The sequence below is a fragment of the Osmerus mordax genome, chromosome 7 (assembly GCF_038355195.1).
Source record: "Osmerus mordax isolate fOsmMor3 chromosome 7, fOsmMor3.pri, whole genome shotgun sequence".
Taxonomy (NCBI): domain Eukaryota; kingdom Metazoa; phylum Chordata; class Actinopteri; order Osmeriformes; family Osmeridae; genus Osmerus; species Osmerus mordax.
This window is the reverse complement of record NC_090056.1, coordinates 17,789,612-17,804,641: the sequence shown is the minus strand read 5'-3', so window position 1 is coordinate 17,804,641 and position 15,030 is coordinate 17,789,612. Positions and strand designations below refer to the sequence as shown.

General features: G+C 41.1%; 4 protein-coding genes across 5 annotated transcripts; 3 read left to right on the top strand and 1 right to left on the bottom strand.

Moving 5' to 3' along the window:
- Positions 1-131: 131 nt before the first annotated feature.
- On the top strand, positions 132-2,750 carry sult1st5 (sulfotransferase family 1, cytosolic sulfotransferase 5). 2 transcript variants are annotated; one of them, XM_067240068.1, is made up of 8 exons: positions 132-439; positions 745-883; positions 967-1,095; positions 1,243-1,340; positions 1,449-1,575; positions 1,681-1,775; positions 1,907-2,087; positions 2,181-2,750. In XM_067240068.1, exons 1-8 carry the CDS (start codon positions 416-418, stop codon positions 2,291-2,293), a joined length of 906 nt encoding a protein of 301 aa, XP_067096169.1. In that variant the 5' UTR covers positions 132-415; the 3' UTR covers positions 2,294-2,750. The 2 variants fall into 2 exon arrangements, with proteins under 2 accessions (XP_067096169.1, XP_067096171.1); XM_067240070.1 differs by having other exon boundaries at positions 1,684-1,775; positions 2,181-2,714.
- A 199-nt stretch (positions 2,751-2,949) lies between these two features.
- On the top strand, positions 2,950-5,719 carry LOC136946257 (transmembrane protein 82-like). Its single transcript, XM_067240544.1, has 6 exons — positions 2,950-3,267; positions 3,386-3,458; positions 3,741-3,936; positions 4,022-4,436; positions 4,684-4,868; positions 5,446-5,719. Exons 1-6 carry the CDS (start codon positions 3,183-3,185, stop codon positions 5,515-5,517), a joined length of 1,026 nt encoding a protein of 341 aa, XP_067096645.1. The 5' UTR covers positions 2,950-3,182; the 3' UTR covers positions 5,518-5,719.
- Positions 5,720-7,204: 1,485 nt separating this feature from the next.
- LOC136945365 (C-type lectin domain family 4 member E-like) lies at positions 7,205-9,881 on the bottom strand. Its single transcript, XM_067239135.1, has 6 exons — positions 9,737-9,881; positions 9,106-9,198; positions 8,896-8,943; positions 8,507-8,649; positions 8,010-8,113; positions 7,205-7,516 (listed from the first exon to the last, which is right to left on the bottom strand). Exons 1-6 carry the CDS (start codon positions 9,879-9,881, stop codon positions 7,360-7,362), a joined length of 690 nt encoding a protein of 229 aa, XP_067095236.1. The 3' UTR covers positions 7,205-7,359.
- A 1,194-nt stretch (positions 9,882-11,075) lies between these two features.
- On the top strand, positions 11,076-12,606 carry LOC136945720 (transmembrane protein 82-like). The gene is made up of 4 exons (XM_067239711.1): positions 11,076-11,196; positions 11,585-11,627; positions 11,868-12,052; positions 12,386-12,606. Exons 1-4 carry the CDS (start codon positions 11,179-11,181, stop codon positions 12,455-12,457), a joined length of 318 nt encoding a protein of 105 aa, XP_067095812.1. The 5' UTR covers positions 11,076-11,178; the 3' UTR covers positions 12,458-12,606.
- Positions 12,607-15,030: the final 2,424 nt, after the last annotated feature.

Below are 15,030 nucleotides of genomic sequence, written 5' to 3'. Positions count from 1 at the left end.
TTAATTAAATAACACATACAATGACAATTAAATGGCCATACATGCTCATGTCTACACAAACTACAGGTTAACCGATCAACATTATTATTAGAGCTAGTCTAGCTAGAGTGAAGTAGTTTGACTTGGTCAATAATACGGAGTTTCACATGACTGAACTTTCCAGCAAAGTTGCAACTCAAACTAATATAAAATGTCTGAAACCCATGTTTTACTAAGTGGAAAGTTTTGGCAACTACTCGGCCATAAACTCGATAAGGTGTCATGTGAGACAACGTATGTGTGAGTAAGTTTGTAATGTCTCATGAAGCAAAAACAGCGGAAACGGAAACAAACGTCTATCTAAACACGAAACCCGCATACGTCTGCTTTATAGCAAAAAATACGGCAATTGGCAACGACCCACAAAATAGATCAAATGGCAAACAATGATCAAACAAAGGTAAGCAGACAAGTAGCCTACTATGTGATACTACCAAGAGGACATGTCTGATCAAGTCCACATGGTGGTCATGTGGGAGGCGTAAATTAGCGAATAAGACACTATTCAATATGATAACCTTAAATGGGTAACCTCTGTTTATAAACTTGTTGTCCTAGCTACCAGTAATTTTCTCAACCAATCTTATTCATACAAATCACAGTCAATCATCATACCTTACTTGGGACGAGATTTAAGCTAATTGACCAAAATTATTGTTAACAGAATTAAAATAATTGACTAAAATCTGTTTTGCCACTGCTCAGCCGGAGTTAAGGACCCGTTCCTCTCTGAAAGAGATTCAAGGAATACCATTGTTAGAGCCAATCGTGACAAACTGGGACAGAGTTGAGAAATTCAAAGCATTCCCAGAGGACTTGCTAATTGCCACATATCCAAAAGCGGGTAAGGAAATGTAACAAACTAAAAGGAGATGAAACATATGCCATGAGTATAAGTTACAGTTTGTGTGATCAACTTTACACCAGGAACCACATGGACCCAGGAGATTGTGGATCTGATCCTCAATCATGGGGATGCAGACCAGGCCAGACGTGCACCGACACATGTTCGAATGCCTTTTCTAGAGATGACTGCCCCAAATCCAACTCTGTCTGGTCAGTGGTGTGTTATATCTGCAATGCCTACGTTAGCTTAGGTGTAGCATGGTTATGATGCTAGAAAATAAACATGGTTTGATAAAAAGGGCTCTCCCGCCCCTCCCTCATAGTCCAATCATGCATGATCTTATTTCTCACCTGTAGGGATTACACAGTTAGAGAAGATGGGGCCACCTCGTGTTATCAAGACTCATCTTCCCATCCAGCTTGTTCCTAAAACATTCTGGGACGCAGGATGCAAGGTGAGAGACGATATATTCGACATACGCAGTACTCCTTCAGGAATGACATAACGATGCAGACAACAGCATATACATCAACTTAAACAACATGTTTATGTATCTGTTAAGATCATCTACGTGGCACGCAATGCTAAGGACAACGTGGTGTCATATTTTCATTTTGATCGGATGAATCTAGTTCAGCCAGAGCCCGGGCCATGGCCACAGTATCTGCACAAGTTCATGAAAGGACAGTGTGAGTTTTCCAAACACTTGATAACTTGACAGTGGCATAACTGGTTATGTCTCTTTGTTATATTTATTTCTTCAGATGTTTATAAATTATGTTATTTTGGTGCAGTAGGGTGGGGCTCCTGGTACGAGCATGTGAAAGGCTACTGGAGGGAAAGAGAAAACAAGCCAATCCTCTACCTTTTCTTTGAGGACATGAAGAAGGTAAAGTAGTATTTATTAGAATTTTTATGGAGAATTCAAAACAAACCTCTCTTTAAAGAAGAACATGACCATGTAAACAACTAAATAGTCAGCGATTTAAATAGTTCTGCTCTCTTCTGTTTGCTAATTAGGACCCTGCTAAGGAGATACGTCGCATATCTGAATTCCTGGGACAGAACACATCAGATCAGCTGATTGACAACATCATGCAAATGACGACCTTTGCAGCCATGCGAGAAAACCCCATGGCCAACTACTCTACAATACCAGAGACCATCTTCGATCGTCAGGCATCAGAGTTCTTAAGGAAAGGTGAGTGTGTTGTTTTTGTGGGATTGTGAAGCTCAAGGGTTACACATATTTAATTGACCACATTTCATTCTGTGCGCTGTTGTGTGTTCACAGGAGAAGTCGGAGACTGGAAGAACCATTTTAGTTCACAGGAAAACAAAGTGTTTGAAGAACATTACAACACAATGATGGCTGATGTTGACATTCCATTTTGTTTCTCAGTTTAAGAACATTTTAGATGTGCATACTTTATTATGAAATCCTCAACAATCATGATGAATCAGTTATACGGTCTACCTCACAAATTGCACAAGCATACTCAATGAGCAACTAAATGTGATAATCTGTGTGAAGAGGGCATTGTCAAGTATTTTCTTTAAGTGAAAACTAAAACTATAATTCTATTAATATAAAGTAGGCTATCTACATTGCACTTACGAGAGCACCATTTTGACACTAAAGAATAGTCAGTCACAGCTCTATGTATTCTACCCACTTGCTGCATTTTATCAAAAAATGTTTCATGTCAAGACAGTTTAATGGAAATGAATGTCTATAATATTAACATTTTTCTATTTATTGATTTCTATACTTGAAAATGGTACAAGGAAATACTTATGGATTAACTATTTCAATAATGATACTAATTTAGGCTACATGTTGACGTAATAAAAAAAAATATGTGAATTTTATGTAATGTAAAATGTATGCGTGGATGCTTTGTATTACTAAGAGCGTCTGCTAAAAATGACTAAATGTACTCCAGCACAGGTAGGCTATGTGAAATTTAGCAGTTTATAGAGTCGGCATGACCATGGCCTCACTGGGTTGACGCTGTCAAATGACCTTTGAAACAGAGCACAGATCAAGGATTGAACGCTGATTTAATGAAGTATATGGACACAAGCAAACCCAAAGTTCTATCATTAAAGGATTCAAGAAAGTAAACCAGGTGTTCCCGACAAGCCAGCCTGTTGTTAGCTACTTGTAGTTTTGATTAGCCTATAGTTTAAATCGTTCGTTTTGTGTCGAATTTAAAACGAAACTCACGCACATCCAATAATAGCCTACGTCAAATGGTCAACCATTTCTTTGAAACTTGGACAGGCAGTAACAATGTTTTCATTTATAACATCGTTTCTCCCGAATTTACCGGAATGGCTTACGCTGGACGCAAATCCTCTGGAGAGTTTACTGCAAGGTGAGATTTTGTTGTAATACGATGCTCCAGGTGTGCTAACAATTGTTAACAAACTGTCAGCAACTGTAAGCGCCGTGTGTCACAGGTGATGTCAATCCAATTTTGTTTTCTTATTCAGGAGTTGTGGGCGCATGTGGAATATCAATACTATGCAACCTGTTGAGAGTTCACTTGTTCTTGGAGTCAGAAAGGTCAGTTACTAATGTTCACACAAATACTGAGACACTTTCAATTTAGCCTATAAAGTTGGTCTGTATTATGTTACCCTGGTTAGGTATAAACAATGATGGGATACATGCCCTACTAAAATCCCCTGCCAAGTGTACCAGACGCGTTTTACATTCATGTGCTTGATGACAGCCACGTCATTATCAGCATACTTTATTATCAACGATATAATTAGGCCTATTAGCTTTGCATGGCAATGGCCTCGTATAAAATAATCAAGCACTCGTCTTTCACGCTTTCCTTAGGAACGAGGACAGCAGTAAAGACACATCAAGCCAGAAGAAATCGTGCCATCAAGGCAATGTTACATGTGGGATAGGTGGAACACTTCAGTTTTGGTTCCTGACAGGAATAATCTCTGTTGTGGGCTCTCGAGTAACCTCCCTTGTGGTTTTGGAATTTACCCTCAGAGCAGTCTCTGCATGGTTCACTGCTGGGTTTGTGAGTACGTTGTATGTTTATAATTGGAATATCACGTTTTAAAATGTCAGTCATCTTTCAACAAACTTTTAATTTCCCGCTGCAGGAGTCAAGTACGTTTCTGCAGAAGCAGCTCGTTCAGTGCCAATTCTCTCTTGGCTGTGCGCTCAGCTGCAGTCTCCACTTTCTCCACGAGGGGGCGGCACAACGCTGGCTCTGCTTGCTTCTGGCTGCAGCATTGAGCTCTTACATGGCCAAGCAAGCGGTGCGCCTGCATCTCCATGTCAGGAGACTGTACAGACTCCACAGCTCTCAGCGCTACTGCGGAGTGTGCATTTCGCTCTTGTCATCGGGCAGCTCTGTTCTACCATCTCTAAACAAGGCCCTTGTGATCACGTTCACAGTTGCTGCAGTGGCTGCCATATCGGTTATCAATAAACACTTCCTCTCTGCTACAGAAGCACTCAGGTTCTGGACACCACTGACTATCTGCTACACACTGCTGGTAGTGTACATGCAAGGTGAGAGACTGATAACTGCACAAAAAATAAAAATCAAACTGTAGCCCAAATGATAAAATCAGTGCTGTGTAGGCTTGAAGTCAGGCTTAAAGGACAGAAAATTGGAGGTAGACATATTTAGGTAGCAGTTCTTGACTGAAGTAGTTCCTGTGATGTTTAACACGTACCTCTTTTAGACAGCCTAGTATTTAGAGATAAAGACTTCATAGGGGACCATCAAAACTAATGCCAACCCTGCTTCTCTCAGAGGAACAGCACCGCCAGTCCAGTGGGCAGGCTGTTCTCAATACAGTGGGGGTGCGTCTTGGGGGGTTAATGGTGCTGATGCTGACTATCGGGCGCTGGGCGGATGTTTTCCACATATTCATGTGCTTCCTGGGCGAAGCAGGCTGTCTGATTCCCACCACAGATCTCCTTGATGATACACCACAGGTGAGCATGAAAGGCCCATTCTGTCACAAATCAGTTAGTTTCCTCCAGGATCAAAATGTCTCTTATTGAGAGACTTGTTGCTTTTGTTGGTTTAAAACTGTCTTAAAATTATTGTACTCACCGTGAAATATATTATTGTTGCTTGCTTTATTCCACAGGTACACTCTTGCACTTTTGTGGTTCTTGCTGTTTAATTGTAACTTGTCTAACTACATGCTCTTATTGTTCTTCCCTTTGGGATTTATTTGGTTTTCACAATGTATGATTCATGTTTGGCTACCCGCAATGTTTGGGGCTATCTCGTTCGGAATGATCAGTGACCTATGCACTTTTGTAAAACTCTCTTGGAAGTTGCTTTGGATAAAAGCGTCTGCTAAATGCATACATGTAAATCACTGCCTGCTAATTAAGTGGTATAATTCTATTGTTTTTTCATTTTGTGTGTGTGTGTGTGTGTGTGTGTGCGTGTGTGCGTGTGTGCGTGTGTGCGTGTGTGCGTGTGTGCGTGTGTGCGTGTGTGCGTGTGTGCGTGCGTGTGTGTGTGCGCGTGTGTGTGCGCGTGTGCGTGTGTGTGTAGGAAGACGAGCAGTTTTCGAGACCGGACACTGAGAACTGGAGGATTCAAAAGACCACAAGCGACAAGAGATAACTATATGAGCTCAGCCTATTGGTTTATTTTTCATCCAATGTGAGGCACATATCCTATTAACTGTACACAGTGGGCTACACGTTTGTCGTATGTGAATATAAAGGAAAAACATTTAATACATGTGTTGAAACCTGAAAACAAAGTACATCTGCAAACCTTAATAATATGGCAATTTTACTAGCCAAACATTAAAGAACTGAGTTGGAGCAAAATGGCTGAAATTGTTACTAGGTCTTGATTCCAAAAAAGTAATGAATGAATCCCATATTTTATGGAAAATATGGCTTTTGTGTTTAATGGCATATGGAAGCCTTTCAATCACTATACAGGCAGATAGTTATTTAACCCACAGAGTTAAAGATGGACAACAAACACTTTTCCAGTGTTTAGCAATAAGACGTTTTGCGTGTAAAATTGTAGATTTAAATAGATAAAGTAAAAGCTAGATGTCCTGTGTGTATACAATTCAGCTAATTACCCAGTACAGGTATTGTTATATAACCTCACAAGGATAATTCTACAGCACAAAAGAAATGGCTTTGCTATTCATGGAAAAAAAAAAAATCTGTGTTCGCTCTGGATAAGAGCGTCTGCTAAATGACTAAATGTTCAGACACAACAGCCTTCAGAGATCTGAATTTTGTTGTAATATGATGCTCCTGCTGTTCTAACAACTGTTAACAATCTGTCAGCAACTGTAAGGGTCACAGGTGATGTCAAACCAATTTTGTTTTCTTATTCAAAGTCAAAGTGAACTTTATTGTCAATCAGACCATGCAACAAGTAGTTATACAGACGATCGAAATTGCGTTTCTCCATACTCCAAATGTGCAGTAATACAACATTTTAACATTTGACAAACTCGTGCAAACAGACATCAAAAGGTTAAACAACATATACGATAAAAACAACATCTAGGAGTAAAGTGCAAAGTTCAGGAGTTCGGGCGCATGTGTAATATCAATACTATGCAATCTGTTGAGAATTCACCTGTTGGAGTCAGAAAGGTCAGTTACTAATGACCCTTGTCTAAACAGCTCCCTCAGTGTGTATGGCTCCTCCCCTTAAACAGCTCCCTCAGTGTGTATGGCTCCTCCCCTTAAACAGCTCCCTCAGTGTGTATGGCTCCTCCCCCTAAACAGCTCCCTCCCTCAGTGTGTATGGCTCCTCCCCTTAAACAGCTCCCTCAGTGTGTATGGCTCCTCCCCCTAAACAGCTCCCTCCCTCAGTGTGTATGGCTCCTCCCCTTAAACAGCTCCCTCCCTCAGTGTGTATGGCTCCTCCCCTTAAACAGCCCCCTCAGTGTGTATGGCTCCTCCCCCTAAACAGCTCCCTCTCTGTGTGTATGGCTCCTCCCCTTAAACAGCTCCCTCAGTGTGTATGGCTCCTCCCCCTAAACAGCTCCCTCCCTCAGTGTGTATGGCTCCTCCCCCTAAACAGCTCCCTCTCAGTGTGTATGGCTCCTCCCCCTAAACAGCTCCCTCCCTCAGTGTGTATGGCTCCTCCCCCTAAACAGCTCCCTCTCTGTGTGTATGGCTCCTCCCCTTAAACAGCTCCCTCTCTGTGTGTATGGCTGCCCCCCCCCCCCTCCTAGACGTAGTATCGCTGTACGACTCGCTCTGACAACACATACAATGACATTAGCTTTATTCAGAGTTTGTTAAATAGATTTTATTTGGAGACAAGCATTTCATTTATTATAGGTAAGCAAATGAAACATTAAAATAACCAAATTAGGTGATATATACTACTGTAGGGCAACATGATTGCTGGGAAAAAGAAATTTAACTTTCAAATCATTATATACATTTGGTTTGCAACTATCATTTTTGCAACTACTAGTTAACCATCAGCTCTCTCACAGACCCAGGAGGTGGTATAATTACATGAGATGTCGTTCCATGTCAGGGGAGGAGTGGCCCATGGCAATGTGGAGAATATACCACAGTCCGAACTAAACTTTCTCCAGTAATTGTCAGGAATACCGGGCAGCCAGAACCTACAGGGTTAAATAACAACACACCCAGACAGTCACACACTGAGGTCCACTTCAGGTCATACAGTATGAGAAGTCTTCCTGAACATGTCGAGTTAGATCTGTATATAAATACTAGATATGATTGGCATTGGTGAACTTACATTTACATTTAGTCATTTAGCAGACGCTCTTATCCAGAGCGACTTACAGTAAGTACAGGGACATTCCCCCGAGGCAAGTAGGGTGAAGTGCCTTGCCCAAGGACACAACGTCAGTTGGCATGACCGGGAATCGAATTGGCAACCTTCGGATTACTAGCCCGATTCCCTCACCGCTCAGCCACCTTACTCCCTCACTAACTTATCTTGCCTAACTTATAAGGCAATTGGTTCTTATTACCCTATTGGTTCTAACACACCATGCAAAATCAGTTATGAAAAACGGAACAATCTTAAAACATTGAAGAAATGTTTTGTTATGAGTCTACAGACTACAGAAAGAGTGGTTTTCTTACAGTGGTGAAGTCAGTGGTGTTCCATCCACCCAGATCCAGGTCCCTTCTGTTACTGTGTCAGTCATACCAATCCACGCACCCTTGGTGAGGTTATTCAGGAATAACTGTCATGGAGAAGGGTTCAGAGCAGTTTTATTATCCTGATAAACCCTGATCAAACATTTCTGGTATGACTTTCTTACTTTCCATCTTTCTCTCATCATCACATTCTTGTTTAATTTACATTTATTCATTTAGCAGATGCTTTTATCCAAAGCGACTTCCAAGAGAGATTTTATACAGAATTTAATACAAATTACAAGGAAATGCAATGACGGGAGTACAGATTTGCATCTACCCTCATCAGAGAGATCATGTGGTCAACCACATGATCTCTCTCTCTCTCTCTCTCTCTCTCTCTCTCTCTCTCTCTCTCTGTCTCTCTCTCTCTCTCTCTCTCTCTCTCTCTCTCTCTCTCTCTCTCTCTCTCTCTCTCTCTCTCTCTCTCACTCACTCACCTGTTCCTCTAGGCTGTTTATGATCACCAGGTCTGCTCCTCTCCCTCTACAGTCCTGTCTGCTGGCAGCCCAGTTCTTCTTCTCAGTAGAGACATAGTAACATCTACAACCAAACTTCACCCAGCCATCAGGACAAGTGACCTCTGAAAACACGACAGAGAACATGTTTCCTATTGGCTTATTTCAGACCTAGTAACAGAACAGCTGCAGCCAAACCTCCTCCATCCATTGTTACTCGCTGCAACACTGAACAGATGATTAATTGCAAATGCCAAACTTCCTCAAGTCTTTACATAAAATATCTCAGTTCAAACTCCATATTTATTATAGACATATTTTCAAAAGGTATACAACCAACACCAACATATTAAAACAGTCCTTAAACTCACCACTTAGCCTCCTCTTAAGGTCATCTCTCTCCACAGTAGTGTTTGCATCTGTTCAAGAGAGAGACTCTTAACTTTACACACAACATGTTACCGTCATAAACAAACGTCTCCAAGGTATTATTTTTGAATATGAAAACCATATGAAAGACATTGTACACCAGAGATGACATCTGATAACAGAGATTGTGTCATGATGTTAGAGAGACTCACAGAAGACTCCCAGTGCTGTGATCCAAGCCAGCAGGAGAACACACAGCACCCCTAGACACGCTGCTGCAGGTTTATAGAGACTCCTCTCTGAAACTGTGGACACACACAGTCAAGACGTGTGTGTTAGTGTGAGTGTACATGCACACATATGCACATACACATGCAAACACACATACATGCAAACACACACACATGCAAACACACACACACATGCAAACACAAATGTTTTATGTTTGAGTGTAGTTTCTGTTCAATTGCTGCCTAACATTTAATGACAGTATATTGTATTTTCAAATGATAGTGTTTAAACCCTAAAAATATAAAAAGATGTGTTCATTATCAATAATTTACAACAATAGAGTTGTTTACACATGGCACCTGTTTATTCACTTTTATAGTGGATCAACCCTAACCTAGACATCAACATAGAGGCCTCTGAAACTTAAAAAGTAAATTACCTACTTCTTGTCTGGTGTGTGTGCGTGTGTGTACTGTACCTGCTTCTTGTCTGGTGTGTGTGTGTGTGTGTGTGTGTGTGTGTACAGTACCTGCTCCTGATCTGGACTGTGTGTGTATTTAACTCTACCTGCTTCTTGTCTGGTGTGTGTGTGTGTGTGTTTGTGTACTGTACCTGCTCCTTGTCCAGTACTTGGGATCACCGTAGCCGTGTCTCTGATATCAGGATTGCCACAATTTACATGTTTGTCGACACCCTCTTCCTCAGCACTTGGTTTAAAGGTAATATTGTCGTAGACACGGTCTCCAGACATCTCCATGTTGACTGAGTCAAGGTGACCTCTCTGTCTGTCTGTCTGTCTGTCTCTCTCTCTGCCGTGTCTTGATCTGAGAGTCTTTGTGTGGCTGGTGGATTAATATGTGAAAATCCCAGAATATTGTACAGTGTGTTATTTTACATATCATATCAGGAAGCTACACAAGAGGGAATGTCATTATGGAAATGATCAATGATCAACAGTATTTCCTGAAAGTTATTTCAAGTGTTCTGTTTAAAGGCCTTTAAGACCAGTTTTGCTTAGCCATAATTTGCATGTCTTTTCTTCATCCAGTGAAGTGTTGAGTGTGTGTGTGAGTGAGAGAATGTGTAGTGTGTGTAAGAATGTGTGATGCAGTATATGTAACATTGCTTTTGAGGTATTAGTACGTTATGAAGTACGTTTTTGAAAATAAGTTAGCTTTTCAGTCATTTAATTAATGTAAAACATACAATGACATTAGCTTTATTCAGAGTTTGTAAACTTGATTTTATTTGGAGACAAACATTTAATTTATTATAGGTAAGCAAATGAAACATTAAAATAGCCAAATTAGGTGATATATACTGTTGGGCAACAGGACTAACTGGTCTGTAGCTGGTCTCTCTCCACAGTAGCCGTTTGTTATTGTTCAACATGAGAGAGGGAGGGAGAGAGGAAGGGGGAGAGAGGAAGGGGGAGAGAGAGAGCAACAGAGACAGCGATATTAACTTGGGTGTGTTTGAAGGCTGGGGATGCTGCAGGGTGAACCAGGACTGTCCTGGACGAGGAGGAATATCAATGTTGCAAACAGCTGGCAGGAGTCCTTATGTGCTCTAGAAGAGACAGGCTTCGTCTTCCAAACACACACATTACATTTACATTTAGTCATTTAGCAGACGCTCTTATCCAGAGCGACTTACAGTAAGTACAGGGACAATCAACACGCACATGTTTGTGTGTGTTGATTTAGAATCATTTACATCTGTTTTCCTTTGTGTAATCAACTGTTACAAAATCAGATGGGTACAGTCTGTCTCCTCTGACCATCTGCCTCTCTCTCTCTTTCTCTTTCACTCTTACTCGCTCTCTCTCTCAATCTTGAGGAACTACAGGTAATCTCAGGATGTGCTGTTACATAAGAATCAGGTTTACCCAAAGTACTCAACGTTCTTCTTCTTCCACGGTGCAGGATGACTCATCTCACTCCCCAGAAGAAGAGGGGAAGTGGTGGAGTACGGCGCCATCTGGTGGCCACACCGATGAACTGACAGAAGGAGTCCCTTCTCTGTTAATATGCAAGATTCAGTATTCTGAAGCAATGAATTTGTTTTTAGGAGTAGGGCAGATCATAAGACTGATGGACACTCATACATCAAAATCAATTTACAAATAAATAAACAGCTGTTTAAACAATTCTCTCTCGGCAGTGTGCTTAGCTGCAGTCTCCACTTTCTCCACGAGGGGGCGGCGCAACGCTGGCTCTGCTTGCTTCGAGCTGCAGCATTGAGTTCTTACATGGCCAAGCAAGCGGTGCGCCTGCATCTCCATGTCATGAGACTGTACAGACTCCACAGCTCTCAGCGCTACTGCGGAGTGTGCATTTCGCTCTTGTCATCGGGCAGCTCTGTTCTACCATCTCTAAACAAGACCCTTGTGATCACGTTCACAGTTGCTGCAGTGGCTGCCATATCGGTTATCAATGAACACTTCCTCTCTGCACTCAGGTTCTGGACATCTGCTACACATTGCTGGTAGTGTACATGCAAGGTGAGAGACTGATAACTGCGCAAAACATTTCAAACTTTAGCCCAAATGATAAAAGCAGTGCTGTGGGAAAGTCAGGCTGTTAGGGGACAGAAAATTGGAGGTAGGCCTATATAGGTAGCAGTTCTTGACTGAAGTAGATCCTGTGATGTTTAACACGTACCTCTTTTAGACAGCCTAGTATTTAGAGATAAAGACTTCATAGGGGACCATCAAAACTAATGCCAACCCTGCTTCTCTCAGAGGAACAGCACCGCCAGTCCAGTGGGCAGGCTGTTCTCAATACAGTGGGGGTGCGTCTTGGGGGGTTAATGGTGCTGATGCTGACTATCGGGCGCTGGGCAGATGTTTTCCACATATTCATGTGCTTCCTGGGCGAAGCAGGCTGTCTGATTCCCACCACAGATCTCCTTGATGATACACCACAGGTGAGCATGAAGGGCCCATTCTGTCACAAATCACTGCCTGCTGTTATCTTCGGGTCATTCTGACCCATCAGTCATTGTGACCCACCTTCGTATTGCGACAAATTTACCTCATACAAAAACAAAGTGAAGCATTTTCTTTTAACTGTTGGGCTGTCTCAGACCCCCCACATTGGAATGGTTAAAAGAAAATTATTTTTATTTGTTTTTGTATTGGGTAAAATTGGGTAAACACAACGATGGTTGGTTATGAACCTTTGGGTCATGTGACCCGAAGGCAGCACGAGGGTTAAGTGGTATAATTCTATTGTTTTTTAATTTTCTGTGTGTGTGTAGGAAGATGAGCAGCTTTCGAGACCGGACACTGAGAACTGGAGGATCCAAAAGACCACAAGCCACAAGAGATAACTATCGGAGCTCAGCCTACTATTAGTTTATTTTTTATTCAAAGTGAGGCACATATCCTATTAACTGTACAGTGGGCTACACGTTTGTCATATGTGAATATAAATGAAAACAATTTTATACATTTGTTGAAACCTAAAACCAAAGTACATCTGCAAACCTTAATAATACAGCAATTCTACTAGCCAAACACACAAACATTAAAGAAATGAGTTGGAGCTACCAGCTCAATTCCCTGCAAGCTGTCCTCACATTGGTTCTGATGCTGTCTGTACTCCCTGGCACACCTATAGGCTTTGGTTTATTGTTCTTCTCTGATGAGTGTGTGACAATGTAAGCTACTTCAAGAGCTTTGCAACACAGATCTTTATAAAATAAAGACTTGCAATTATTGACAGAAATTAGCTATGTAATGAACATCATTGTTTGTAGTCCATCCGTTTTAGGGGGGGGGGGGGGGGCGGGGGCCTAAAACTACTACGTAGCCTCTAGTCTCATTTTATAACCGCCTTGAGTGTTCTAGAGAGCAAGACTGCTTGAATTGAAGTGGGCAAAATGGCTGACAACAAATGTTAATGCTTGCAAAATCACAAAATGGCGTTATACAAAGAACAATAAGTCGATATCAATGCGAATACAATCTATTGATTGAATAGTCTACTTGATAGACACATGGATTTACAAATGATTGGCATAATGTGCTCTATCAAAAATGTTCTGTAGCCTATGCGAAGTAATATAGTTTGCTGGAACAGTAACCATGAAATATGTCGTGTAGTCTACCGACAAAATGCATAATAGGGTAACTTTATACCAAAAATATATATAATTCACGGAACGCCCTAAGGCTTTAAGTAGTCTAGCAATTTCTACCTCATTCGTCTCCTGGCACACGTTTTTTTTTTTTTTACCAGCCAAGAAAGATTCATACTGTGGTATATTTTAAGTAACTGTGAATTAAGCTATGTTTTCATTATCCCACTTGTGTAGACTACTTCCCCGTTTATTCCTTCCACGGCAAGAAATAGTAGTGGGGTCTACAAAGACATCCATAATAATCCAGAAGAGCATTACCAAGAAACGAATTTAGTTATCAAGTAATTCCAAAGTGTTTGCTTTAGTAGAAGATTGTACTATCCAAAGGGTAATGGCAGACTTTATTGAGTAGTTCCTTTTAAATCAGAAGAAAGATTTCGATTCGATGAAACGAGACCATTTCCAAGAGGTTCCATCAATCATGAAACTACGATATAGATTTTAATGCGTCTACATTACTTCTCCTGAAAAAAAGACCAGTTTCTTTGTTTCTTTTTTCCAGAATTGTCTGTTGCTCAGTGGCCAGTCATAGGGGTTTCAATCGCATGCGCTTTCTAGCTTGTTTGTTGGGTTCCTTTTACCGCATTGTAGCGCATGCGTACATTGATTGTGGGCAATGCTCCCTCTGAATGCCATTATTCAAACCGCTTTGTTAACCCTTAATCGGTGTTCTTTACATTGGATTAACAGCCAATATCTACATTGCTGAGAAAATATTCAAAGATTTAGTGGTGATGGGTTGATTTTGATCAGTAGTAATCCGTTTTTTGTCTTATCTACCTTTGACTGAAGATGTCCATCTTGGACTTTTGAACTTTGCCTGTTATGTGCAGTTAATTATTAAACAGAGGGCAAAGTACAATACTTAATATTACCTGGGAAATTCTTACCAACCTGCTCAGGCCATCGCGCAGGCCCTCCATCGTAGACCTACGTTAAATCGAAACAATTATGATGAAATATGACACATATGACATGTTGTTTTGTTTGTGAAAGAGTTCACTGTTATTGACATTGACCGTGTTGCGTTCACAGTAGTCTACTATCCACAAAGATCTCGGGTCTAATTCCTTCTTTCCTCAATGCTATTCATTGTTGGTAGGACTAATCAATAGATTTGAACAATTAGGCACGTCACTTAGGCTACTGTCATAAAAAACTATACGTCCATAGAAAAATACATAGGCTATGAATGATTAATATACAGGCTAGACCTATAGACTAGCCACATAGGCTGATAGCAGATTCATAGAACCCAAGGCCTTTTCATGTTTTCATGTTATTTTGTCATGCATAATACTACCTCACTTACAATGTTGCTATGGGCCCCATGCCATAAAGTCTACTGTGTCATAAATTCGAAGCTCACACATTTACTGACGCATGCGCAAGATGAAAAACGATCTCATCGAATCGAGAAAAAAAATAGTTCACACACAATGCCACGCGTGCGCCGTATGCGCCTCATTACGAGCGAGGTTGCTGCATCTTTTTAGGTAGCTACAAGCATTCTTTCGACAGCCAAAGGTCGCATGGTGTCAGGGACGCGCCTTGTCACGGGAACAGTAATAGAGCGCGTTCTCGTAAACCAAGATCGCGCTTGAATAGCAAAGAGAATCAAAAACAGCGTGCGAAGATTCAACCTAATGGTTACATTAGGTCAGAACAATACGTCGATGCTTTACATGCAGTATTTTACTGCGCACAATTCCATTTATTTCGTTTTGGAAGGGATTGACTATACAAACTCATCTGTATGA

Coding starts and splice junctions, on each gene's coding strand:
- sult1st5 (XM_067240068.1), top strand. CDS start 416: ATGGCAAACAATGATCAAACAAAG. Junction 1,096..1,242: donor CCCAAATCCAACTCTGTCTG/GTCAGTGGTGTG, acceptor TCTCACCTGTAG/GGATTACACAGTTAGAGAAG. Junction 1,576..1,680: donor CAAGTTCATGAAAGGACAGT/GTGAGTTTTCCA, acceptor ATTTTGGTGCAG/TAGGGTGGGGCTCCTGGTAC.
- LOC136946257 (XM_067240544.1), top strand. CDS start 3,183: ATGTTTTCATTTATAACATCGTTTCTCCCGAATTTACCGGAATGGCTT. Junction 3,268..3,385: donor TCTGGAGAGTTTACTGCAAG/GTGAGATTTTGT, acceptor TTTCTTATTCAG/GAGTTGTGGGCGCATGTGGA. Junction 4,869..5,445: donor TCCTTGATGATACACCACAG/GTGAGCATGAAA, acceptor GTGTGTGTGTAG/GAAGACGAGCAGTTTTCGAG.
- LOC136945365 (XM_067239135.1), bottom strand. CDS start 9,881: ATGGAGATGTCTGGAGACCGTGTCTACGACAATATTACCTTTAAACCA. Junction 9,199..9,736: donor AAGTACTGGACAAGGAGCAG/GTACAGTACACA, acceptor GTGTGTCCACAG/TTTCAGAGAGGAGTCTCTAT. Junction 8,114..8,506: donor TAAACAGCCTAGAGGAACAG/GTGAGTGAGTGA, acceptor TCTCCATGACAG/TTATTCCTGAATAACCTCAC.
- LOC136945720 (XM_067239711.1), top strand. Junction 11,628..11,867: donor GCTGGTAGTGTACATGCAAG/GTGAGAGACTGA, acceptor TGCTTCTCTCAG/AGGAACAGCACCGCCAGTCC. Junction 12,053..12,385: donor TCCTTGATGATACACCACAG/GTGAGCATGAAG, acceptor GTGTGTGTGTAG/GAAGATGAGCAGCTTTCGAG.